This window comes from Neovison vison, chromosome 1 (genome assembly GCF_020171115.1).
Source record: "Neovison vison isolate M4711 chromosome 1, ASM_NN_V1, whole genome shotgun sequence".
NCBI lineage: Eukaryota > Metazoa > Chordata > Mammalia > Carnivora > Mustelidae > Neogale > Neogale vison.
In genome coordinates, this window is record NC_058091.1 from 84,913,722 (window position 1) to 84,939,452 (window position 25,731).

Genomic DNA, 25,731 nt, shown 5'->3' on the forward strand with positions numbered 1-25,731 from the left:
TTGACAGATGAATGGATAAAGAAGATGTGGTGTATATATACAATGGAATATTACTCAGCCATCCAAAAGAATGAAATCTTGCCATTTGCAAAAACATGGATAGAACTAGAGGGTATTATGCTAAGTGAAATAAGTCAGTCAGAGAAAGGCAAATATATGATTTCACTCGTATGTGTAATTTAAGAAGCAAAACAGATGAACACAAAGAATGGAAGGAAAAATAAGATGAAAACATAGAGGGAGACAAGCCATAAGAGACTCTTAACTCTAGGAAACAAACAGGATTGCTGAGGGGGGTGGGTCAGTGAGGGGGATGGGCTAACGGTGATGGGCATTAAGGAAGGCACCTGATGTAAGGAGTGCTGGGTTTTCTGTGCAACTGATGACTCTAATAAATCTTACCTCCAAAACTAATAATATACTATATGTTAATAAAATTTAATTTAAATAAAAAATTGGTATGTCTGCCATATTTCTAAACAATAGAGGGACCATGGAAAGCTTTAATTCCAGTTACCCTCCACCAGTGGAAAGTATGTATGGTATATGTTTTTAACCAGTATTTTACTTCCTTTTTTCATTCAGAGTAGTCTTTATTATTGCTCCTATTACATTGAATTTTTATTTTTTTACTTTTTTTGTTTTCTAATTCCCAAGGAAATTATGAATGCCTTCATTAAACTGGTTATTATCACTCTTTCTCTTCAGATTTTCAAAAGAAACAGCCAGACGATGATTCCGCTCCAAGTACAAGTAACAGCCAATCAGATTTGTTTTCCGAAGAGACCACCAGTGACAACAACAATACCTCTATAACCACGCCAACTCTTAGTCCCAGCCAGCAGCCGCTTCCGACAGAATTGAATGTAACTTCACCAAGTAAAGAGGAGTGTAAGTGCCTACATCTTTGCAGTATTAGACAAAGCAGCCCAAGAATTGTATCATGAGCTTCTTAGTAATGCTTTGTCTCAGAAAAAAAGATAGCAGTTCTTCTAAATCAAGATTAAGTGTTGATGTTTAGGCCCAAGTCAGCCAGTTAGGGAATAAATTTTAGCTATTCTGTAGAGCTTAAGGTCCTTTTAAAAGATAGCTTTTTTTATTAACTGTCAAGGTGTGAGGTTTTGAACCAGTCTAGGGCAGTGGTTCTCAGTCCTGGCTGCAAAATAGAAGATTTAAAAAAAAAAAAAAAAACAATTACAGTCTTTGGCACTATTCTCTCAGTCTAATTTTATTGACATGGAGGGAGGCCCAGGGATTTTTCTTTTTAACTCTGTAGAGGATCCTAATCTACGCTAATTGATGAGAACCACTGGTCTAGAGAACTTACTCCTGATTTAGGAACCTTGGATTGAAACCTTACCTTCTGTCGCTCTTTTGGGCCTTGTATGTTTTTAGGCAATTAATGGAGATAACAACACTGTGTACTTCATAGAACATTGGGTATTTGAAGAGAGAAGAAAATCATTTCTCTTATTCTTCTGTAGGTTCTCAGTTATAGAATGTTACTTTTATATATGTGATATGGAAGTCCATTGTCCACTTAACTTTTTTGCTGGTGTAGCAAACTTCTTTAGTGCACAACTATAACTAACTGTCTCTTGAAAATTTAGGCACATTTTGACATACCGGTTTTTGCCTTTTAAAAAGCTTTAAATTAACAAGTTGAAATTTGATGTTTCAGATTTTATGAACATCTAGAAATCCTTGGAATATGGTAGATTGGAATGTTCTGCCTACTAACTTTGGAACGATTAGCAGAGGACAAATTATTTATCATAAATTTGTGCACTGGGTGACACTGAAGAAGGCCAAAGTCTGTGTCCTTAAAGAATTTACTCATTATCAGGGGACATTAAATATATTTGTTATAGTATGGCAGTGGTTCTCAACCAGGAATGATTTTTGTCCCCCACCCCCATGCTCCTAAGCATCCTACACTGCATAGGATAGCCCTCCACAACAAGGAATTATCCAGCCTAATATGTCAGTAGTGCCAAGGTTGAGAAACCCTGATACATGGTTATATGAGCCCATTTTAATGATTCTTTTTTTTTTTAAGATTTTATTTATTTATTTGACAGACAGAGATCACAAGTAGGCAGAGAGGCAGGCAGAGAGATCGAGGAAGGAAGCAGAGGCTTTAACCCACTGAGCCACCCAGGCGCCCCATTATAATAATTCTTAAATAATAAAGACTGTGAGTGTTGAAGAAGGGTGTTGGTTTACCGGAGAAGATTGTGCTGAAGACAGATACAAGGTCGTGAAAAGACATTCTAGAAGACAGAGTAGAATGAGCTTTAAAGGAAAGCTACATGGAGTTCTGCAGTGGCAAATGACCCCTTTAGGGCCTTTTATAGAGGACAAGGCTGGAAAGGCAGATGATAATCAAGTCAGAGAGGTTTAAATGCTCAGCTAAGATATTTAGGTGTTAGACAATAGTCATGTTTTTGAACAAAGAAAGTAATATTATTACAGTTTGGAGAAGTAACCTGGCAGTAATGAAAATGGGAAGGATTATACTAGAATAACATTGTAGAGGAAAAATTTTTTAATTACTGTAGCCTATTGAACAGAGGCTCAGAAGAAGGTATAGAAATCCTTTAAGATGAGGGAAGAAGAAAAGATTAAAATGGTGGTAATATGGGGCACCTGGGTGGCTCAGTCATTAAGTGTCTGCCTTCAGCTTAGGTCATGATCCAGAGTACTAGCATCAAGGCCTGCATAGATCTGCCTGCTCAGCAGGAAGCCTGCTTCTCCCTTTCCCACTCCCCCTGCTTGTGTTCCCTCTTTTGCTTTCTCTCTCTCTGTCAAATAAGTAAATAAGTCTTAACCAAAAAGAAAATGGTAGTGGTAATGTTGGGGTAATAGGTTTTGTTTTGTTTTAAAACATCTATTTGGGATCATGTACTTACTGAGAAACAGATAAAAGATATGGTCCCTTGTCTCAGAAAAACACACACCATCCATTTATACCCAGTTTTGAATAAAATGTTTTTAAGTTCACTATGGCCTTTAGATGAAGGACTCCTTGTTAAAGGGAAAGTTTGGAGCTGGTCAGGACCTCATCTGATTGGATTCGTATATACCAGCTTCAGGCCACAATAAACCAACCTGAGTAGCCTAGTTGTGTGTGAGACTGAGATAACAATAGCTATCATTTATTGAGCAAGGTGTTTGTAAGACATTGTTCTGTATGTTTTGGACATTTTCTCTTAGATGTCTCAAGATAATCCAGTGCAATAAATATTATCATTTATCCCCATTTTAGAACTCAGGAAACAGGTACAAAGAGATCAAATAATTTGTGGTCACAAACAACTGGGTACCAGAACCAGGATTCAGATTCAGGCATTTGACTTCAGAAACTCTGCTTTTTTTTTTTTTTTTTAAAGATTTTATTTATTTATTTGTCAGAGGGAGAGAGAGTGAGCAGAGGCAGACAGAATGGCAGGCAGAGGCAGAGGGAGAAGCAGGCTTCCCACTGAGCAAGGAGCCCGATGCGGTACTCGATCCCAGGACGCTGGGATCATGACCTGAGCTGAAGGCAGCTGCTTAACCAACTGAGCCACCCAGGCGTCCCCAGAAACTCTGCTTTTAATCTGTTAATTCACCATGGGAAATTTAATTGCCGCAGAGAATAGAAATTTTCACGTTGACAAAATCAACACTTCCTCTCTGTAATTAAGGCATGTGGATACTCAAATCATAACCAGAAGTTAATTTTATTAACTCATCATGAAAAATCCTGTAACAGGGATTGGAAATAAAAGTTTACACGTAGGACTAAAACATTATTCTGGAGATAGACCTTTCTGGGAAGCCAACCCATACAAGGATTTATATAGCAAATGGTAAAGTGTGGACTCACCAAGTGAAATTAAAATGAAGTGAATTTTTAATTGAGTCAGGCTGATTATGAGGTGTACTTTAAGTCCATATAACGGAGGTCTTGCATTCAATGCAAGATTCCATCTTCATGCCCTTTTCTCTCTCCTCTGCCTGGTCTGAGACCTGCCCTGAGCTTTGGAGCCCCTGGAACACAATACTTCCTGTATTTCCATAACTTGCCAGTCTAGGCCATTGTATACTGCCATGTTTTTTCTCTTGATAAATAAATACCTTCAGTCTGAGTAAGGATGTCTCCTAGTTCTAGTAGCTTCAGATCTATTCTCTCTGATGACATCACTGCTTTAAACCATTGTGTGTTTATCTTAAGTTAAATTTACTGAAACTAATCTTAATTCCTAATGCTTATAAGGCTCATTGTAATCCTCAGGTTTTCATAGATCTGAGGAATTGAGGAGATTTGCTAATCTGAGATATGATGATGACTTTCATGTTTAAGTGGGCGGGTTGAGTTGGAGCCTAGAAGAGGGAAGTCAGAGTTAGCTTCATGCAGTTGGGAGATGATCATTGAAACCTTACTGGTTAAATGAGATTGGTAAGGATGAAAGCAAGAAAAAGCAGTGAGAACAGAACCTTGAGAGTGAAATCAAAAAAGAGGAGGCAACTGAAGAAGTTGAAGAGGAGAATGATAGTGGGCAAGTTCACAGAGGCCGAGGAATCAAATGCAGCTTATGGTGTGCTCTTTCACAGTAAGAATGAAGATGTAAGCTCGCATTTATGAAGTGTTTGCTATTTTCTTAGCACTTTCCTAATCTCTTTACATGTACTAATGTTTAATTTTCGCAGGGTCTTAAAAGGTAGGTGCTTTTATTATCCTCTTTAATAGATGAGGAAGATAAATGATAGACAGGTTCATGACTTCAGTCGAAAGTTCCAGAGCTTCTCCTTCGCAGTATAGTTCATGTTCAGCCCACTAATTTGGCTTCTAAGTCTGTGCTTGCAGCCACTATAGACTATTACCTCATCATTAAAATGCTGCTGCTGTAAACAGACCAGAGAGATTTGGATTTGATGATCATGAGACTGATTACCTAAATGTAAAGCTATTTAATAATCTATTGCAGATTTTTTTGTATGTTCATTTAGGGTCTTTGCTGAGAGCCTTCTAGTTAGGCAGTAGTTTAAGCTCTGGGTACAGAAATGAGTAAGATTAGGTCTCTAGCCCCAAGGAGGTCACCTTTTCAAATATATATGCCTCTCCCTGAAATTCTGGCTTGTTCTCCGACATGGGTACAGAAGAATTTGGGGGTATAATGGAGGAGGCAGCAGGAGCAGTGGTCAGTTAGCATGTTATTTGCAAAAGCTTTCTCACTGAGGTTGAAACTAATGTGTGCCTGATTTGTGGGTAGTGTATGTAGGGACGAGGTATATCAGCTGTGATGTATCTTGTAGAAGCAGTGTGGAGGAAGTGGAGGCAGGAGATACTTACATGGATCTTTAGTGTCCTTGGGACCGGAATTTTACCTGTTGGTCCTTCATAGCTTTCCTTATATAGAGGTATGGAGATGTAGGAAATGGGTTTTGGAATTGCAAATCCAAGAACCACATAATTTAACTATACAGTAATTATGAATCTGTTGTTACTGTGTAGGACTGGAGTGCTGTGAATTCTTTAGGACTTGTGAAAAGGTTTTACATTTTATGTAATAAGAGAATGAGTATTGTTTATATCTGGTCTTTGCTTCTCACTGTCAAATCAATATACAAAAAGAAAAGTGGTGACACACTGAGATATCACCTTATACCAGTTAGAATGGCCAAAATTAACAAGACAGGAAACATCATGTGTTGGAGAGGATGTGGAGAAAGGGGAGCCCTCTTCCACTGTTGGTGGGAATGCAAGTTGGTGCAGCCTCTTTGGAGAACAGTGTGGAGATTCCTCAAGAAATTAAAAATAGAACTTCCCTATGACCCTGCAATTGCACTTCTGGGTATTTACCCCAAAGATACAGATGTCGTGAAAAGACGGGTGTTTCTCCTTTTGCTGTTATTCATTGTTCTCCCAATTTCCAAGGCTTTCATAGAGTTGATAAACTGTGATTTGTATCATGACCCAGCTTGTAAAGAGAGAAAGGATAATGTTAGATGTAGCTAGAGCACTGGAACCAGTTGTTGTTTTATTGTTAAATTAGTGGCATGCTGACTGGTTGGTCACTTTAAGTCGGAGTCTTATCTTTGACCTAAAAAGATGAAGAAAATGCCCTCTCTCCTGTAAATCAGCTTTCTTTTCACCCTGGGTGTCTCTACTTCTGACATGTTTTAGAGATTTCTGATGTGCATACCTACGTAGGTTTTGAGTTTTGTTTTTTTCCTAGTCCCATTACATATTGGATAGAAATTGAGGTGTTACGGGAGAGTTGATTGGTCTGTTTCTTTCTAGGCAGGAGAGGAAGAGAACTAATAGCCAGACAGAGTCGATATCCATACCTGATACTGGGGAAGAGTAATGGCAAGAAATGGGCTTGTATTCAAGTATTCTGACATTCTAATCTAGCAGTTAGAGAGGGCCCGCCTCATACAGAATACTTTCCTAACTCTGTCGAGGCACATAGTAAGAAATAAACAGTAGCCAACACACATATAAAACTATATAAAACCATCAATTGTTTTTGTGTGGTCTGAGAGCTAAAAAATGATTTAGATGGTTGAAAAAAAAAGCCAAACAATGTTTTGTGACTTATAAAAATTACATGAAACTTAAATTTCAGTGTTCATGAAGTTTTACTGGAACACAGCCAAGCTCATTATTTACGTATGGTGTCTGTGGCTGCTTGTGCAATACAACAGCAGAATTGGGTAGTTACTACAGAGATACAGTGGTTCTTTACAGAAGAAGTTTGCTAACCATTGTTTATCAAAGCACTTCAACAAACATTTTTCTGGGATCATCCTAACAGTGTGCAACTTAGGCATGGGTACTCTCCTTCCTGTTCCACAAATGAGAAAACAGTTTGCATGGTACTTTCCTTTGAGTCACATGTCAGGACTGGCACTCACCTCTGGGACTTTTTCATCCATAATACTCAAGATTTTTCATACTCTTCTCTACTGCATCTATGCAGGAGATGCTTTTGTTATAGCCAAAAGAAAACATACAGAAAAAGTGAGAACCATACTAACCGGCATGTTAATGAAGATTGTTAATGATGAAAGCTTCATTTCCAAGTGCTGGCTGGATTTTCTTTTAATTATGACAGTGTTTCCCAAAATAGAAATTTGAGAACATTCTTTATCTGTGGTTAAATTAATTTGGTTGAATAGGGAGATTTCCATTGTTTCCTTGGAAACTGGTTCTTGGTGGTACCCCAGCTCCCTCAGGCATTTAGAAAGTAAAATAAAATAGTACTGCATTTTAACAGATGTCCTTGCCAGACTGCCCTTGGGTCTTTTTTGCACAAGCGTTGGGTGGGCTTCACTGGCTACTGGTCTTCAGTCCTGTCTGAGAATCCCTTGTCTGTCCCCTGGAAAATTAATACCACAGCCACCATTTAGCTAGACTGTTTGTTTTTACCAATTAAGTTTCTGATAATCTTTCAGTGAAACTCGTTTTCCCTTTTTTGGACTTCAGAAGACCAGATAGATATTGGGCATAACAGGCTAGCTTATTCTAGGAGAATATTTAGAAAATATTACCTATTAAAAAAATACTTTATGACTTCCTGGTGGGCTGGTTTTAAATGAAATATGGTGGGGAGAGTTATTTACAGTTCTCTCTGTATGTGTCTTTTCCCTTTTCTCTAATGAAGCTTGAGGCATCAGGCCGTTTATCAGAGATAATTATACAACAGATGGAGCTTTTCTGATATATAATAGTCTCAAAGTGGAAGATTCTTTCCCATAATGAAGAATGCCCAAACTTTAAATGTCTCTTTTGATTTTAATTTAAAGGTTTTTTTTTTTCAGTGCATTTATTTATCCTGGAGCTGATTTTATAAAGCGTGCTGCTTTTATAATAGCTGTCTACTAAAAAGATTGATACTTTGCAGTATAGTATGATAACATATAGTTATATGCTGTATTGAATCACATGGCTGTAATTTACCAGGATCAATGTATGGGATCATTAAATTAATCCCTGTCAAAAAGCAGAAGGACTTGAGCAGTTTAGCAGTATTTTTTAATCAAAATGATTTCTGTTCCATAATGTTAGCTAGGTTGAAACTTGTTGAGGCACTTAAACTATCATCTGACCTTCAACTTGTAGTCAAAATAAAGGCCAAATTAAAGTAGAACCATGAATTTTAAATTACTCATTTGCTGGCTTTTTGTTCCTTGAGGGTATTAATTATATTTTTAAAGTATACAAGTAAAACAGAGACATACAGGTTTATATAGAATAGAAGGTGAAAACACTCTTTTCACACCTCTGTCCCCAGTCCGCCACTAAATTCCCATTCTTTCCAAAGATAATCACTGTTCATTCATTTTGGATTATATATTCTTTTTTTGCGCAGCTGTATATATGTTTGCATACCTAAAGATCTTCTTCATTTTTATACAGATGAGAACATACTATATATTGTGGTTTGCTTTTTTAATTTAACAGTATATATTTTTTAATGATTTATTTATCTTAGAGAAGAGAGCTCAAGGTTGAGTGCACAGAGGGGAGGGGCAAAGTCGAGAGAGAGAGAATTTCAAGTGGACTCCATGTGGAGCTCAATGCCTGGCTTGATCTCACAACCCTGAAATCGCAACCTGAGCTGAAACTGAAAGTCAGATGCTTAACTAACTGACCCACCCAGGTTCCCCAGTGGTATATTTTAGAGATTGTCCAGAATAACCATAAAGGTCTGTGTAATTCTTTCTAAACTGCTTCAGAGTATTTCATATTTTTATTATTAATTTCTCTTTTCAGGCATTTCTAATATTCCGCTACTATAAACCATGTGGAGTAGACATTTTTGTACATGTGCATGTGTCATTTTTTCATGATAAATGCATGGAAGAGGAAACGGGAAGTCAGAGAATATGTATATTTTAACTTTTGATATGCATGGGCAAATTCATTTCCAAAATGGCATTACTGTTTTATAGTATGTGTTTTAAGAATAGTATTTGAGAGTGCTTCCCATTCTTTTACCAGTGTTAAGTGTTCTAGGGGGAGGGAGGCAGTACATAAAAGAATATCTTATTGCATTCCTCTGACATCTCCTGGTAGTGAGATTGAGCACTGCTGCATATGTTTCTTGACTCTTTTTGTCTCCACTGATCTGCCTGTCTGTATTCTTACTTATTTTTTAATTAACTGTCTTTTTCTTACTCATTTGTAGGAACTCGTAAGCCTCTGTTGCTTATCTTGCAAATGTTTTCTTCTGGTGTGTCACTTGACTCTTAATTTAATTTGGGTGTCTTCTGTTTCATTAGAAAATTTACAGATGTTTTTCAAAGTCAAGTCTTTGGTGTTTTGTCTTCTACTTTGTTTCTTTTTAAAAAAATTTACATGTAGTGTATTATTTGTTTCAGGTGTATAGGTCTATTATATATCAGTCTTACACAATTCACAGCGCTCACTGTACCTCGTACCCTTCCCCCAGCCATCCCATCCTTCCCATCCCTCTCCCCTCCCCTTCAGCAACCCTCTGTTTCCTGAGATTAAGAGTGTATTATGGTTTGTCTCCCTCTCTGGTTTTGTCTTGTTTCATTTTTCCCTCCCTTCCCCTATGATCCTCTGTCTTGTTTCTCAGATTCCTCATATCAGTGAGCTCATATGATAATTATCTTTCTCTGATTAACTTATTTCACTTAGCGTAATACCCTCTAGTTGCATCCAAGTTGTTGCAAATGACAAGATTTTGGTTTTTTGATGGCTGCATAATATTCCATTTTAGGTATGTACCACATCTTCTTTATCCATTCATCTGTTGATGGACTTCTAGGTTCTTTCCATAGTTTGGCTACTGTGGACATTGCTGCTATAAATATTGTGCTGCACATGCCCCTTCAGATCACTAACTTTCTGTTTTTAGGGTAAATACCCAGTAATGCGATTTCTGGGTCATAGGGTAGCTCTACTTTCAACTTTTTGAGGAACCTCCGTACTGTTTTCCAGAGTGGCTGCACCAGCTTGCTTTCCCCCAATAGTGTAGGAAGGTTCCCCTTTCTCCGCATCCTCGCCAGCATCTGTTGTTTCCTGACTGGTTAATCAGCTATTCTGAGTGATGTGAGGTGGTATCTCACTGTGGTTTCGATTTGTATTTCCCTGATGCCAAGTGATGTTGAACACTTTTTCACGTGTCTGTTGGCCATTTGGATGTCGTCTTTGCAGAAATGTCTGTCCATGTTTTCTTCCCATTTCCTGATTTGTTCTTTGGATGTTGAGTTTGTTAAGTCCTTTATAGATTTTGGCTACTATCCCTTTATCCGATACGTCATTTGCAAATTTCTTCTCCCATTCTGTCCATTGTCTTTTGGTTTTGTTGACTGTTTCCTTCTTTGTGCAAAAGCATTTGATCTTGATGAAGTCCCAAGAGTTCATTTTTTCCCTTGCTTCCATTGCCTTTGGCAATGTGTCTTGGAAGAAGTGCTGCTGCTGAGGTCAAAGAGGTTGCTGTCTGTGTTCTCTTCAAGGATTTTGATGAATTCCTGTCTTACATTGATGTCTTTCATCCATTTTAAGTCTCTTTTTATGTGTGGTGTAAGGAAATGGTCCAGTTTCATTCTTCTGCATTGTGGCTGTCCAATTTTCCCAACATTATTTGTTGAAGAGATTATCTTTTTTCCATTGGACATTGTTTCCTGCTTTGTCAAAGATTAGTTGACCATAGAGTTGAGGTCCATTTTTTGGGCTCTCTCTTCTGTTGCATTAATCTATGTGTCTGTTTTTGTGTCAGTTCCGTACTGTCTTGATGATTATAGCTTTGTAATAGAGTTTGAAGTCTGGAATTGTGATGCCGCCAACCTTCGTTTTCTTTTTCAATATTTCTCTAGCTATTTGGACTCTTCCGTGGTTCCATATAAATTTTAGCATTATTTGTTCCATTTTTTTTTTGAGGAAAGTTGATGGTATTTTGATAGGGATTGCATTAAATGTATAAGTTGCTCTAGGTAGCATAGGCATTTCAACACTATTTATTCTTCCAATCCATGAGCACAGAACGTTTTTCCATTTCTTTGTGTCTTCTTCAGTTTCTTTCATCAGTACTTTATAGTTTTCTGAGTATAGATTTTTTGCCTCTTTGGTTAGGTTTATTCCTAGGTATCTTATGGTTTTGAGTGCAGTTGTAAATGGGATCGACTCCTTAATTTCTCTTTCTTCTGTCTTGCTGTTGGTGTATAGAAATGCAGTTGATTTCTGTGCATCGAATTTATATCCTGACACTTTACTGAATTCCTGTATGAGTTCTGGCAGTTTGGGAGTGGAGTCTTTTGGGGTTTTCACAGAATATCATGTCATCTGCAGACAGTGATAGTTTGACTTCTTCTTTGTGGATTCAGATGCCTTTAATTTCTTTTTGTTGTCTGATTGCTGGGGCTGGACTTCTAGTATTGTGTTGAATAGCCGCGGTCATAGTGGACAACACTGCCGTGTTTCTGACCTTTGGGGAAAAGCTCTAAGTTTTTCCCCATTGAGAATATTCGTTGTGGGATTTTCATAGATGGCTCTTAAGACATTGAGATATGTACCCTCTGTCCCTATATTGTGAGCAGTTTTGATCAAGAAAGGATGCTGTACTTTATCAAATGTTTCTTCTGCATCTATTGTGAGAGTATCATATGATTCTTAGTCTTTCTCTTATTAATGTATTGTATCACCAGATTGATTTGCAAAGGTTGAACGAGCCTTGCAGCCCAGGAATAAATCCCACTTGGTTGTGGTGAATCATCCTTTTTAAGGTACTGTTGGATCTTATTGGCTAGTATTTTGGTGAGAATTTTTGCACCCATGTTCATCAAGGATATTGGTCTGTAATTCTCCTTTTTTATGGGGTCTTTGTCTGGTTTGGGGATCAAGGTAATGCTGTCTTCATAAAATGAATTTGGAAGTCTTCCTTCTGTTTCTGTTTTTTGGAACAGTTTCGGGAGACTAGGTATTAATTCTTCTTTAAATGTTTGGTAGAATTCCCCTGGGAAGTCACCTGGCTCTGGACTCTTGTTTGTTGGGAGATTTTTTTTTTTTTTTAAAGATTTTATTTATTTATTTGACAGAGAGAGATTACAAGTAGGCAGAGAGGCAGGCAGAGAGAGAGAGAGAGAGAGAGGAGGAAGCAGGCTCCCCGCTGAGCAGAGAGCCCAATGCGGGACTCGATCCCAGGACCCTGAGATCATGACCTGAGCCGAAGGCAGCGGCTTAATCCACTGAGCCACCCAGGCGCCCCTGTTGGGAGATTTTTGATGACTGCTTCAATCTCCTTACTGGATATGGATATGTTCAGGTTTTCTATTTCTTCCTGGATTAGTTTTGTTAGTTTATGTCTCTCTAGGAGTGCATCCATTTTTTTCTAGATTGTGTAATTTGCTGGCGTCTAGTTGCTCATAATATGTTCTTACGATTGCTTTTATTTTTTTTGGTGTCGTGATCTCTCCTCTTTCATTCATGATTTTATTAATTGGGGTCCTTCTCTTTTCTTTTTGATTAGTCTGGCCAGGGGTTTCTCAATCTTAATAATTCTTTCAAAGAACCAGCTCCTAGTTTCGTTGATTTGTTCTACTGTTCTTTTGGTTTCTAGTTCAGATTTCTGCTCTGATCTTTATTACTTCTCTTCTCTTGCTTTAGGCTTCTGCTTCTGTGTTTAGGGTTTCTTTCCTGTTCTTTCTCCAGCCCCTTTAGGTGCAGGATTAGGTTGTGTTCTTGAGACCGTTCTTATTTCTTGAGAAAAGCTTGGATTGCTATATTCTTTCCTCTTAGGACCACCTTTGCTGTGTCCCCAATATTTTGGACAGTTGTGTTGTTTTTGTGTTTTTGGTTTTTTTTTAAGATTTTATTTCTTTATTTGAGAGAGGGACAATGAGAGAAAGCATGAGAGGGAAGAAGGCCAGAGGGAGAAGCAGACTTCCCCTGGAGCTGGGAGCCTGATGCAGAACTTGATTCCGGGACTCTGGAATCATGACTTGAGCCGAAGGCAGTTGTTTAACCAACTGAGCCACCCAGGCGCCCGACAGTTGTGTTTTCATTTTCATTAGTTTTCCATGAATTTTTAAATTCTTCTTTAATTTCTTGGTTGACACATTCATTCTTTAGTAGGATGCTCTTCGGCCTCCATGTATTTGAGTTCTTTCCAACTTCCTCTGTTGGTTGAGTTCTGGTTTCACAGCTTTGTGGTCTGACAGTATACAGGGAATGATCCCCATCTGTGGTACCAGTTGAGACCTGATTTGTGACTGAGGATATATCTATTCTGATGAATGTTGCACATGCACTAGAGAAGAATGTATATTCTGTTGCTTTTGGATGGAATGTTTTGAAATATCTGTGATGTCCATCTGGTCCAGTATGTCATTTAAAGCCTTTATTTCCTTGTTGGTTTTCTGCTTAGATGATCTGTCCATTTCAGTGAGGGGGGGGTATTAAAGTCCCCTACTGTTATTGTATTATTGTTGATGTATTTCTTTGATTTTGTTATTAAGTGGTTTATATAATTTGCTGCTCCCATGTTAGGGGCATAGATATTTAAAATTGTTAGATCTTCATGTTGGAGAGACCTTTTAAGTATGACATACTATCCTTCCTCATCTCTTACAGTTTTGGGCTTAAAATATAATTTACCCTATATAAGGATTGCCACCTCGGCTTTCTCCTGATGTCCATTAGCGTGGTAAATCGTTTTCAACCCCCTCACTTTAAATATGGAGGTATCTTTGGGTGTAAAATGAGTTTCTTGCAGACAGCATATTGATGGGTTTTGTTTTTTTTTAAATCCATTCTTATACCCTGTGTCTTCTGATTGGTGCATTTAGCCCATTTACATCCAGGGTAACTATTGAAAGATATGAATTTAGTGCCATTGTATTGCCTGTGAGGTGACTGTTAACTATATATTGTCTCCTTTCCCTTCTGGTCTATGTTACTCTTTTAGGCACTCTTCTGCTTGGAGGACCCCTTTTAATATTTCCTGTTGGGCTAGTTTGATGTTTGCAGATTCTTTTAGTTCTCGTTTTTCGTGGAAGCTTTTTATTTCTCCTTCTATTTTCAATGACAGCTTTGCTGGATCTAGTATTCTTGGCTGCATGTTTTTCTCGTTTAGTGCTCTGAATATATCATGCCAGTCTTTTCTGGCCTGCTAAGTCTCCATGGATAGCTCTGCTGCTAATCTACTGTTTCTACCGTTGTAGGTTACAGACCTCTTGTGCGCAACTGCTTTCAGGATTTTTTTCTTTGTCTCTGAGACTTGTAAGTTTTACTATTAGATGGTGGGGTGTTGACCTATTTTTATTGATTTTGAGGGGGATTTTCTGTGCCTCCTGGATTTTGATGTTTGTTTCCTTCTCCAAATTAGGTAAGTTCTCTGCTATAATTTACTCAATATACCTTCTGCCTCCCTCTCTCCTCTTCTGGGATCCCAATTACTCTACTGTTTCATCTCATGGTATCCCTTATCTCTCGAATTCTCCCCTTATGATCAGTCGTTCTTTATCTGTCATTTTTTCAGCTTCTTTCTTCTTCATCGTTTGGTCTTCTCTATCACTAATTCTCTCTTCTGCCTCATTTATCCTAGCAGTAAGAGCCTCTGTTTTTTTTATTGCCCCTCATTAATGGCTTTTTTGGTTTCAAAACCAAAGTTAGTTAGATTTTAATTGTTTTATTTCTCCAGGAAGGGATTCTCTTGTATCTTCTGTTTTTTTTTTTTGTTTTGTTTTGTTTTGTTTTGTTTTCCCCAAGTGCAGCTAGTATCTTTGTAATCGTATTTCTGAACTCTGGTTCCAGCATCTTACTAATGTCTATATTGATTGGGTCCTTTGCAGTCGGTACTGCCTCTTGTTCTTTTTTTGAGGTGAGTTTTTCTGCTTTGTCGTTTTGTCCAGAGAAGAATAGATGAATGAGAGAACAAAATGCTGAAAGTAACAGTGATCCCAGAAAAATATACACTAAAATCAGAAGAGACCCAAAACCAAGGGGAAAAGAAAGGGAGAGACAAAAATGATCAGGCTGGTGAATAAAACAGAGCCACACACTTGATTTTGGGTGTATTTTGGTCTGTTAGAAGAAACTGCCTCCAAAAATTTTAAAGAAAGAAAAACTTACATATATACAAATAAGGGTAAATATGGTGAAGGGATGGAATATAACTGTAAAGATGAAAATTTTAAAAGATTTTTAAAAAGGATAAGAAGTTGGTTGAAAAAAACAAAGAGTGCTCGCTTCGGCAGTACATATACTAAAATTGGAACGATACAGAAAAAAACAAAGAAAAAAATTAAATTAAAAAAGAAAAGTAGAGGCGGGAGAATAGAACAAAGCTATACAGTAAATTTAGGGTATATTTTGTTCTGTTAGAAGAACTGTATCCAAAATTTTAAAGAAAGAAAAAACTTAAGTTTATACAAAATATTAGGTTAAGTACAATGAAGGGATAGAGAGAGAATGAGTATAAAAATGAAAGTTAAAAAGGATTTTAAGAAAGGTACTGATAAGATGTTGTTTAAAATAGGAAAGAGGAGAATTTTTTTAAAAAATAGAAAAAGAAAAAAACAAAAATTTAAAAAATTTGACTTTGAAAGACTAATGAATCATGGGAAAAAAAGCCATGAAGTTTGTGTGCTGCTGTATTTCCCTAGTGCTGGAGTTTTGCAGTTCTCATTGATGGGTAAACTTGGTCTTGGCTGGATGTTCTTGCTGATCTTGTGGGGGAGGGGACTGTTCTAGTAATTCTCAAAAGTCAAGTCAGTACTTCTCAAAAGTCTTGGTCTTTTGTTTGCTACATTTATTTCTTTCTTAGAAGGCTTTCTGTACCACCAGTTAAAATAATGTTTTTTATGTATTTTGATACTTTTATAGTTGGTCTTTTTCTGTATTTAGCTCTTGAATACATCTGGATTTATTTTGTATATGATATGAGGTATAGAAGTTTACCTTTATAATTTTTACAAATGGAGAATCCGTTATCTCAAAACCATTTTTTAAAATTTTTTATAAACATATAATATATTTTTTTTCCAATTTATTTATTTTCAGAAAAACATTATTCATTATTTTTTCACCACACCCAGTAGTGCTCCATGCAAGCCGTGCCCTCTATAATACCCACCACCTGGTACCCCAACCTCCCACCCCCCCACCACTTCAAACCCCTCAGACTGTTTTTCAGAGTCCATAGTCTCTCATGGTTCACCTCCCCTTCCAATTTACCCAAATTCCCTACTCCTCTCCAACGCCCCTTGTCCTCCATGCTATTTGTTATGCTCCACAAATAAGTGAAACCATATGATAATTGACTCTCTCTGCTTGGCTTATTTCACTCAGCATAATCTCAGTCCCGTCCATGTTGCTACAAAAGTTGGGTATTCATCCTTTCTGATGGAGGCATAATACTCCATAGTGTATATGGACCACATCTTCCTTATCCATTCATCCGTTGAAGGGCATCTTGGTTCTTTTCATAGTTTGGCGACTGTGGCCATTGCTGCTAAACATATAATATATTTTTGTCTGCAGGGGTACAGGTCTGTGAATCGCCAGGTTTACACACTTCACAGCACTCACCAAAGCACATACCCTCCCCAATGTCCATAACCCCACCTCCCTTCTCCCACGCCCTTCCCCCAGCAACCCTCAGTTTGTTTTGTGAGATTAAGAGTCACTTATGGTCTCAAAACCATTTTTAAAGAGACCTGATTTGAGGGATGCCTGGGTGGCTCAGTTGGTTAAGCATCAGACTCTTGGTTTTGGTTCAGGTCATCATCTCAAGGTTATGAGATCAAGCCCTACATTGAGCTCCGCTTTGAACCTGGAGTCTGCTTGAGATACTTTCCCTCTCCCTCTTCCTCCCCTTCTGTTCCTCCCCTTGCTCTCATGCATTGTCTCTAAATAAAGTTTTTAAATAGGCCTGATTGAAATGCCATTATTGTTATATAACATATGTGTGTTTTGGGGATCTTTTATTTTGTTCTGCTGGTCTACTTATATATTCCCAAGACGGAATATAGTTTTGTGGTATGTATTACTACCTGATAGAGTCAGTCCCCTTAGATTATTTTTTTCTAGATTTTGTTGGCTATTCTTTTGTATTTTCTCTTCTTGATGAATTTATACTTGGTTTATCAAGCTGTATTAACAGTTACAGTGTGATTTTGATAGGGATTATATTGACTCCATAGATTGATTTCGGAATAATTGACATTTTAATAGACTCTAAGGTCTTCTCATATAGGAATCTTACTTGTTTTCATTTATTCAGACCTTATTTTTTTTTCAGCTTTATTTATTTTTTCTTTTTCTCATTTCTAAGTAATAGGACTACTTCTAGTAGTATTTCACCAATATAGTATTTGCTGCAGGGTTTTCTTTTGTAGATATTACTAGTTTAAGGAAATTCTTCTGTTTATGGTTTGTTAACTTTTTTTTTTTTTAATCTGAAAAGAGTGTTGAATTTTCTAAAGTACCTTTTTAGCATCTTTGGGGTTGATCATTTGGAGTTCTCCTTAGGAATGTAATCTCTTAATTTAATGGACTTCCGGGGTTAAACTATCTTTGCATTCTTTGAATTAAACCCTACTAGTTCTTTTAGTGTACTGCTGGCTTCAGATGCTAATTTTATTTTAGGTGTTACACATTTCTAATAAATGACTTAATTTTGTATATGGTGGACATGCTATGCCTGTCTAGTTTTGGTATCAGTTACTTTAATCTTATAGAAGGCTTTTCACCTTTTCCTGTTCGTAACAGAAATTTTTGTCTTATGTTCTCATTTTATGTAGGTATCTATTATTTGAAAGCTTGAAGAACTTACTCATAAAACTGATTGGCCTGATACCTCATATTGGACTAGTCATAGTTTGTTCCTCATTTGAAGTCAATTTTGATAATTCTGTTAATAAAAATGTCAGTTTCATCTAGATATCTAAATTTATTGGAATATGTAACTTTCATTTATTAATTCTAGAGTATATAGTATACCAAGTACATAAACTAAATGTTTTTCTTACTCTGATACTGGTTCTATTTCCTAAGTTGTCTTTGCTATGATCCTCTAGTTAACTCAGTGGAGAAATATTAAAGGTCTGGGAAGTTAGCACTGTCACCATTGTTTTTGGTTGTATCTTGCTTCTAATCCTGTCCTAGTCCAGATGAGTGTCCTATTGATAAGATATTAAACAAGAAAGGAAATTATTCAGTTGATTTATCATCACCTGTCTGGTCATTCAGATTCAAGCATTCTCCCCAGGAATCTGGACCCTCATTGTATCTGATCTGTCTACCCATTTCAGGAGTGATGCTCAGCCCTGAGCCAAGGTAGTCCCCTTTGTCCTCAGAAGACATCCTGGCACTTGTCTTACCATTTTTATTCATGCTATTAGAAGCCATCTCAAAACCATTTTATCCACACTATTTGCTTCCTTCAAGGAATTCTTTGTTTTTTACCTGTAACACCTAATCCCATATTATTTTGGTTGTCTTTGGCCTGATAATGTCATCTCCTTGTACCAGCTTCTAGGGTAAACCCAGAATTAGCAGAGACTTGATTGTATGTTGCTTTGCTCTTCCCCAGAGCACCCAGTACAGTGCTTGACAAGGTAATACTCAGTAAATGGTTACTGATTTAAACACTTTGAAAAGTTTTCTAATTCTTCTTCCTTTACAAAACCAACTTCATGTGTTTTGGTACATTAAAGAGAGGTTTGTTATTGCCTGAACCTGATTTGGAACGACTTACTTAATATTCTTTTATTATTTTCTGTGACTGTGCTATTCAGTATCCCCAAGATGAAGCAACTCACAAAAGAAGTTTCCCTTCCAAAGTTTGAAATTTGGTTGCCTTGCTGTGGTGACAGTTCATCTCTTTTAACCACCAGAGCTTTTGGAGTAATGAAGACTGTCTTTTTGTCTCTTCTCCCTCCCTCCTTCCCTTCCTTCCTTTCTTCCTTCCTTCTTTCCTTCTTTCATTGTGCAAATAGCTACTTGCTTGTTGTGAAGTAACAGTTTTTACTTATATATTTCTTTTGTCACCTGAATTACCCCTTCAGGAATCCCCTTTGCCAGACAGAAGACTAGCAGACTTTAAACACTCATGTTTAAGGGTCCCTTAAGAAAGCTGCAAATCTGAAAAACTTGTTTCCCATAAAGATTTCATTAGGCACCTAGGAGATTATACAGTTAGTGATTCTCAGATTAGGTTTTGAAGCAGCATTATCACTGCCCCCCTCTATGCAAATGCAGATTTTTGTTTTATGTTCTTATTAAATGAAGTGCTCTGTACTTTGCTATGAAAGTAAAGGTCACTATGAACAGCTACATTTCACACAGCTTTAGCCCTTTGTGGCTGTCATATTTTTCTTTCGTGTAGATACAGGTAATGGGCGAAACTGTGCTGAATCTAAACTAAATGTAAGCTTTATTATGACAGAAGTGTTTGGGTGAAAAAACTCACTAAAATAAGGGCATCGATTTGGCTGTGTTAGAAGTAGTTATTTTAACCTTATATTTTAATTGTGTTTGTGAACTTCTAAAATTCTTAGCTGCCAATGCCAAAAATGACTACATATAACTTCCATTTTCTGTTCACATGCTGTGTGATTTCATAAACTATTTTCACTTTTTGATCTATCAAAAGGACATTTTTTTTAGATTTAGTAAAAGTAATAGTTGCCATCTTTGTAAGGACATTTTTAAATTCCAAAATACGAACAGTATGAACTCAGTATAAACACTTTTCTACATACATACTACTTTTCTACACTACATAAACCATATAAACACTTTTCTAGATGATTCAAATCATGGCATTTTCAACTGTTATTTTTGCAAAGGGAGGTCCCTTTAGCAAGACCTGTTAGCAGTCATTTCTGTAAAATAAGAAGGTTAGACACAAGGACCCTCCATTCAGTGTCACTGTGGGCGCTTTGCCTGCCATGGTATGGTGACCCATAGCGGAGGCTCAGCCAAGGATCAAGGAGAAAGGTCCTGTATTAAATTTCTTTTTAAATGTCCATAGGGCAATACCTGTGGGATAAGTAGAATTCTTTTTCCATTTTCTCTGAAGCTTCTTTTGAAGAACATGCACAAGTCACCTCCCTTTCTGAAGAAGGCATTGCAGCCTTGCAGTTGCTGATGAGGGCCAAGATTATGAGAGCGTTCTTGGTAGCTGAACTATGTCAAAAATAAAAGTTCTTCTACTGCTGAGTGGTTCTCCATTAATGTTGTTATGAGATTCATGCTCATGTTGATGGTAAAATGCAAATACAGAAATCTGTTTGGGGTGTTAGTTACACCTGTAAATAGTCAGAACTGAAGCCTAAATTGAAGAAGTGACAGCTCCTGATTTCATATCCATATTAAATATGCTTATCACAGAGAGAAGCAAATATCTAAAAGTAGAACTATTAGCCAGGTGATATTTTTGACCTCTCAGAAAAGGGTTCTAGTTTTGATCACTAAGATGGTGGTGTCTTAGAATTTCATTGTTAATTGCTATTGGACTTTATCACATTTTGGAATTTTGGTATCAGGTATTTTCAGTTTTTTAATATATTGGAAGCTCTGTTTTAGTTATAAAAAGGTTATGGGTGAGAGATCACGTCTGAAAAGCTGAAATCAAACATTTAATGGCTCAAAATTTTTTTAATTCCTTGAATCATGTTTTTACTTCATATATAAGTAGTAGAAATGGAATATCCTGGGTTGATATGACTGTAGAGTTTTCCACTACCCCTTGCCTTTCTTTGTTTCCTCAAATAGTTAACATTTTGTGGAGAAGAGGCTAGACATTTTACTGTTATTAATGCTGGTGCATCCAGTTGGTTTCCTAAGACCAGAATAAACCAATTGGCATGTGAGGAAAGTATGGAGAAAGTGGAAAGTGTATTAACCTTTAGGTTCATTGTTTCATTCTATGTCAGTGGTTCTCAAAGGGGACTTGTAGAGGTCCCTAAGAACCATTCAGGAGTCCATTGGGTCCTTCCTTTTCCAACTATGTATCTGTGGAAAGGTGGATTTTCTTGATAGCCCTAATTTAAAATTGAACGCACATGTGGATGTGAAAAGTCGGATGTCTTCCTTTAAGATGGACAGCTCTCATAATTTTCTTAAAAATTGTATAATTTCTTTTTATAACAGTATGTTTTTATGTTGATGTAGTTATTTTTGTGAATTTTAAATGAAGTTATATTACTAAAATTTTTTCAGTTTTAATTTCAGATCAGGTACATATCAATAGGTATAGCCCACATAAACAGAAACTTGCTACTATCTTTAATAATTTTTAAGTATAAAAAGATCCCAAGGGGACACCTGAGTGGTTCAGTTGATTGAGCATCTGACTCTTGATTTTGGCTAAGGTTATGATTTCAGGTTTCCATAATTGAGCTCCACATATAGCTCTGCAATGAGCACAGAGTCTACTTGTCCCTATCCCTCTGCTTCTCCCCTAGTTCTATGCTCTCTTCCTCCTCTCTCTCTTTAAAATAAATTAAAATTTTTTTTGTTGGGGGAAAGGTCCCAAGACCAAAATGTTTGAGAACTGCTGTGCTAGATCAACATGTAACTGTGGTGAAAATCAACTATATATATAAAATAGCTCCATTTTCCTTTTGAATAGTTTGTTATGTTTGATAATTGCTTTTGGCCTGGATCATTTTCATTCAGCACTGAAAAATATATTTTTGAACACCTAATGTGCTAGATTACGAAAATGAGTAAGACTTTGCTCTTGCCCTTGAGGCTCATTCCATTTAAGGTCATTGCTGGGTCGAGAGAGAATATTTCTTCCAAAGCACATCCCTTGGTCCCTTCAGGAATGTCCACTTTAACTCCTCTAAAAGAGACCCATCAGTACTAGGCAAGTAGAAAGCATTCCTGATTTTTTTTTTTTTCTTAAGTGTTCTTCCCTTGGGGGGGAGAGTGGTGTGGGAGAGTTTTTAATGTTATTTCTGTTGGGAAATAGGCTAATAAGCCTACTCACACACAAACATACACTAACATTTGCAGAGCTGCCCAGCACTATAATTTGTTTAGGGGAGCAGGGGTAGAATGGTAATGAAATTTTGTTGAGAAGCCCTTTATGAGCAAAACAGATAGCTACCAGTAGCAACTTCTGATCCACTTTGAAAATCTCCTTCTCATGAATCCCTAATTTAGATCTAAATGGTATGAGAGATCATGCAATAAGTCAGGATTAGAACTTCTAACTGAGAAAGTAACACTTGGATTCTGTAACAAGCTTTGTAAATGGTTTAATTTGGTAGTTTCATTTGGAGGAATGGGAGGGCTATTATCTGTGCTGAAGATTTTCTGTAAACTTAGATTCCCACTCACTATATCTTTATGTATTCTTGTTTTTAATCGATGGTGCTTTTCAAACTCAATTATGTAGACAGATTAGGTGTGTTCTTTCTTATTAAAACAGTTCATGAATTGCACATTTAAGATGAGGTTGGAGGATCACCTTTTCTGAAGGAGATGACTTATTTTCTAGTGCATTTTGATCTGTTCCTGATACTCATTTCTTACTGTTTATTTCTTACCATTTATTATTTTATGTCTCCTTGTATTTATTGAAGGCTTTTTTTTTAAAAGATTTTATTTATTTATTTGACAGAGAGAGAGATCACAAGTAGGCAGAGAGGCAGGCAGAGAGAGAGAGAGAGAGAGAGAGAGGAGGGTAAGCAGGCTCCCTGCTGAGCAGAGAGCCCGATGTGGGGCTCGATCCCAGGACCATGGGATCATGACCTGAGCCGAAGGCAGAGGCTTAACCCACTGAGCCACTCAGGCGCCCCTACTGAAGGCTTTTAAAGAAGGAATCTTTCGCTACTGAAGAAATACAGGTTTGTTTTTTGTTGTTGTTGTTTTAAGATTTTATTGATTTACTTGAGAGAGAGAGAGAGAGAGAGAGAATGAGAGAGAGTACACAAGCTGGGTGGGGGAGGTAGAGGGAGAAGCAAACTACCAGCTAAGGGGGGAGCATGACGCAGGGCTCCATTTCAGGACCCTGGGATCATGTCCTGAGCCAAAGGCAAATGCTTAACTAACTGAGCCACCTAAGGGCCCTGAAATACAGATTCTTCCAATATTTTTAAAAAGATTTATGGGGCGCCTGGGTGGCTCAGTCATTAAACATCTGCCTTCAGCTCAAGTCATGATCCCAGGGTCCTGGGATTGAGCCCCACATCAGGCTCCCCACTTAGTGGGAAGCCTGCTTCTCCCTCTCCCACTCCCCCTGCTTGTGTTTACTATCTCACGGTCTCTCTGTCAAATAAATAAAATCTTTAAAAAAAGAAGATAGCTTTACATTCTTAATATAGCTGTATCAGGAGACAGTGTAGAGTTTATTTTACTGCCTCCATCACATAGGGTTTGTTTTTTCGTTTTTTGTTTTTTGTGTTTTTTTTTTGCTTGGGTTTTTGTTGTTGTTGTTTACTTTGGTTTTTTTTTAAGATTTTATTTATTTATTTGGCAGAGAGAGAGGGAGAAGCCAGCTCCCCGCTGAGCAGAGAGCCCAATGTGGGCTCAATCGCAGGATCCCTGAGATCATGACCTGAGCCAGAGGCAGAGGTTTAACCCACTGAGCCACCCAGGCACCCCATATTTTGTTTTGGTTTTTAAGTTGCTTCATCAAAAAACTCTTGATAAGATTTTATAAATCTCTTGAGAGGGAGGAGAATTGTACCTCTTGAATCTGCTGTCAGAAAACACCTTTTGAACACTGAGCCTAGAGAAGTGAGATGCTGCGTGGTAAACAGTGTGCAGATTATGAGAGAGTGGAATTGAAGCTGGTTAAAAAGGATGATGCATTTCTAATTAGCCCATAGTGCCTTTAGTTGGAAATTAATTAGATACTGTTATGTAAATGTCATGTTAATTAAGCAAGAATAGTGAGGTGTTATGAATCTGCAAAGGAATGGCTATTTTTGTGTATTAATGTTTTCCAGTTACCATGAAAGAGTTGATAGTAGAATATTTGTTTGATTATTGAACTTCTGGCAGTTTTTAGCTGACTGACTCCTTGACAGTCCATTTTTCTAAATTGCTGTGCTTTAACACGTGGTATAACTGCAGCCAATGAACCCTGTGGATCTAGGAACCAAAAATAACCAGTCATCATAGCTGTTTTAAGAAAACCTTCTGGGTAGATTGTTGATCTCTATTATTTTCAAGGTTAAGGAGAAATACTGTTTTTCTGTATTTACTTAGCCTTAGATTTGGAGTGCCTAAGATGATTGCCATCCTAAACACAGCTGCTTCCAGGACTGTGTTCTCTGCTTCCTCCTTGAGTCGTAATCTTCAACCAGTCTGTGGGACTGACTACTACATGGGTAGGCTCTGAGGTTTTTTTGACCATTAACTCCATAGGAGGCTGACAGAAAATTTGAGAATTCTGCCACTTCAGCTTGAAATATGAGTGTTCGGTAGTTAATGGGTACCTTTGTTCAGTTTTTCTGGATTTGCAGGTTATAGTGAAGTTAGTATGCAGATTTGCCCCGTCTTCAACTGTACAGGCCTGAAATTAGTACTGTTTCTCCAAGAAAATCCACTGGGCTTTTAGAAATGCTATAAATACTTCTTGTTGGAAATACAGCTGAAGAATTATATTTCATGCCTCTCACGTGGAATTGCAAATGCAACCCATAGTGCTACATAATGTATGATACCTTTAATACAAGAATAGAAACATCCTTAGAAGACAGAACGGAGTATTCTGACTTCTGTTCACAAACCACAAACTACCACAGACATTATTTACTTGTAAATTTCAGGCTCTAAATTGTTGAAACTTAGGAAAAAGTCCTTGAATATAACATCAAATGCAAAATGATAATCTGTCATTAAGTATCTGCAGATAATGAAGAAATTTGAAAAAAAAGATATTTAATACACTGTAGCAAAAGAAAGCAAAGAGAACTCATAGTAATTGCCTAAAATTTGGTTTCGTTTGCTTAATCTTAATATCATTTGGTTCAGAATCCCCAGAGAGCCTTTCATTAAATGAGGAATTTTAACTGTGGGTTTAGTTTTTTTTTTTTAATACTTAAAAACCCAGAACTTATTTTCCAAACTCACTTGCCACTACCATACACTACAGGGTAATGGTGTAAATAGTTCTGTGCTTAGAGATATATTTCTTTTCTGAACTGTGATCACACTGAACACGTAAAACACAAGCATATACACATTCATCACATTCATTTATAGAATGCAGTTATGAAGAGGCTTCCTCACCTTGCTCTTCAGCTGTTAGCTCTGTCTACCCTCCTGTTTGCAAAGAGGAAGAAGGGCCAAAATAGAGCAGGGTTTACAATGACTTATTGGACCATTTGCTACCATCAGGCATTAGAAAGCTCAGTAAAGAAAAGCCAAGTCCATTCCTTGATAGTGCAAGTGCCCTGACTTTGACTCTTATATCAACTCCCCAAATTATTTTGTTTGCTATACCCACATGGCACCCATGTTGTATGTAGACAAAAACTTGAAAAGGTTCCCCTTGAGTGTTCCTTAATTTTCTGTTTTCATTTTAACAGAATTGATTTGGAATTATAGATGATCCCTGACCTAACAGTGGTTCAATTTAAGATTTTTAGGCTTTAGGATGGTGTGAAAGCCATATCCATTCAGTAGAAACCATATTTGAACTTTGAATTTGGATCTTTTCTTGGGCGAACTTTAAATTTGCATCTTTCCCTAGGCTAATGGTATATGGTATGATACCCTCTCTCATGGTGCTGGGCAGCAGCAGGGAG

The 25,731-nt window shown here is 37.3% G+C and overlaps 1 protein-coding gene across 1 annotated transcript in view; it reads left to right on the top strand.

Moving 5' to 3' along the window:
• ZFAND3 (zinc finger AN1-type containing 3) overlaps positions 1-25,731 on the top strand; it is a 335,397-nt gene that overhangs the window by 248,530 nt on the left and 61,136 nt on the right. The window contains exon 3 of the mRNA XM_044250372.1: positions 709-891. Coding sequence (XP_044106307.1) covers positions 709-891 — 183 coding nt within the window. The remainder of the gene's footprint in view (positions 1-708; positions 892-25,731) is intronic.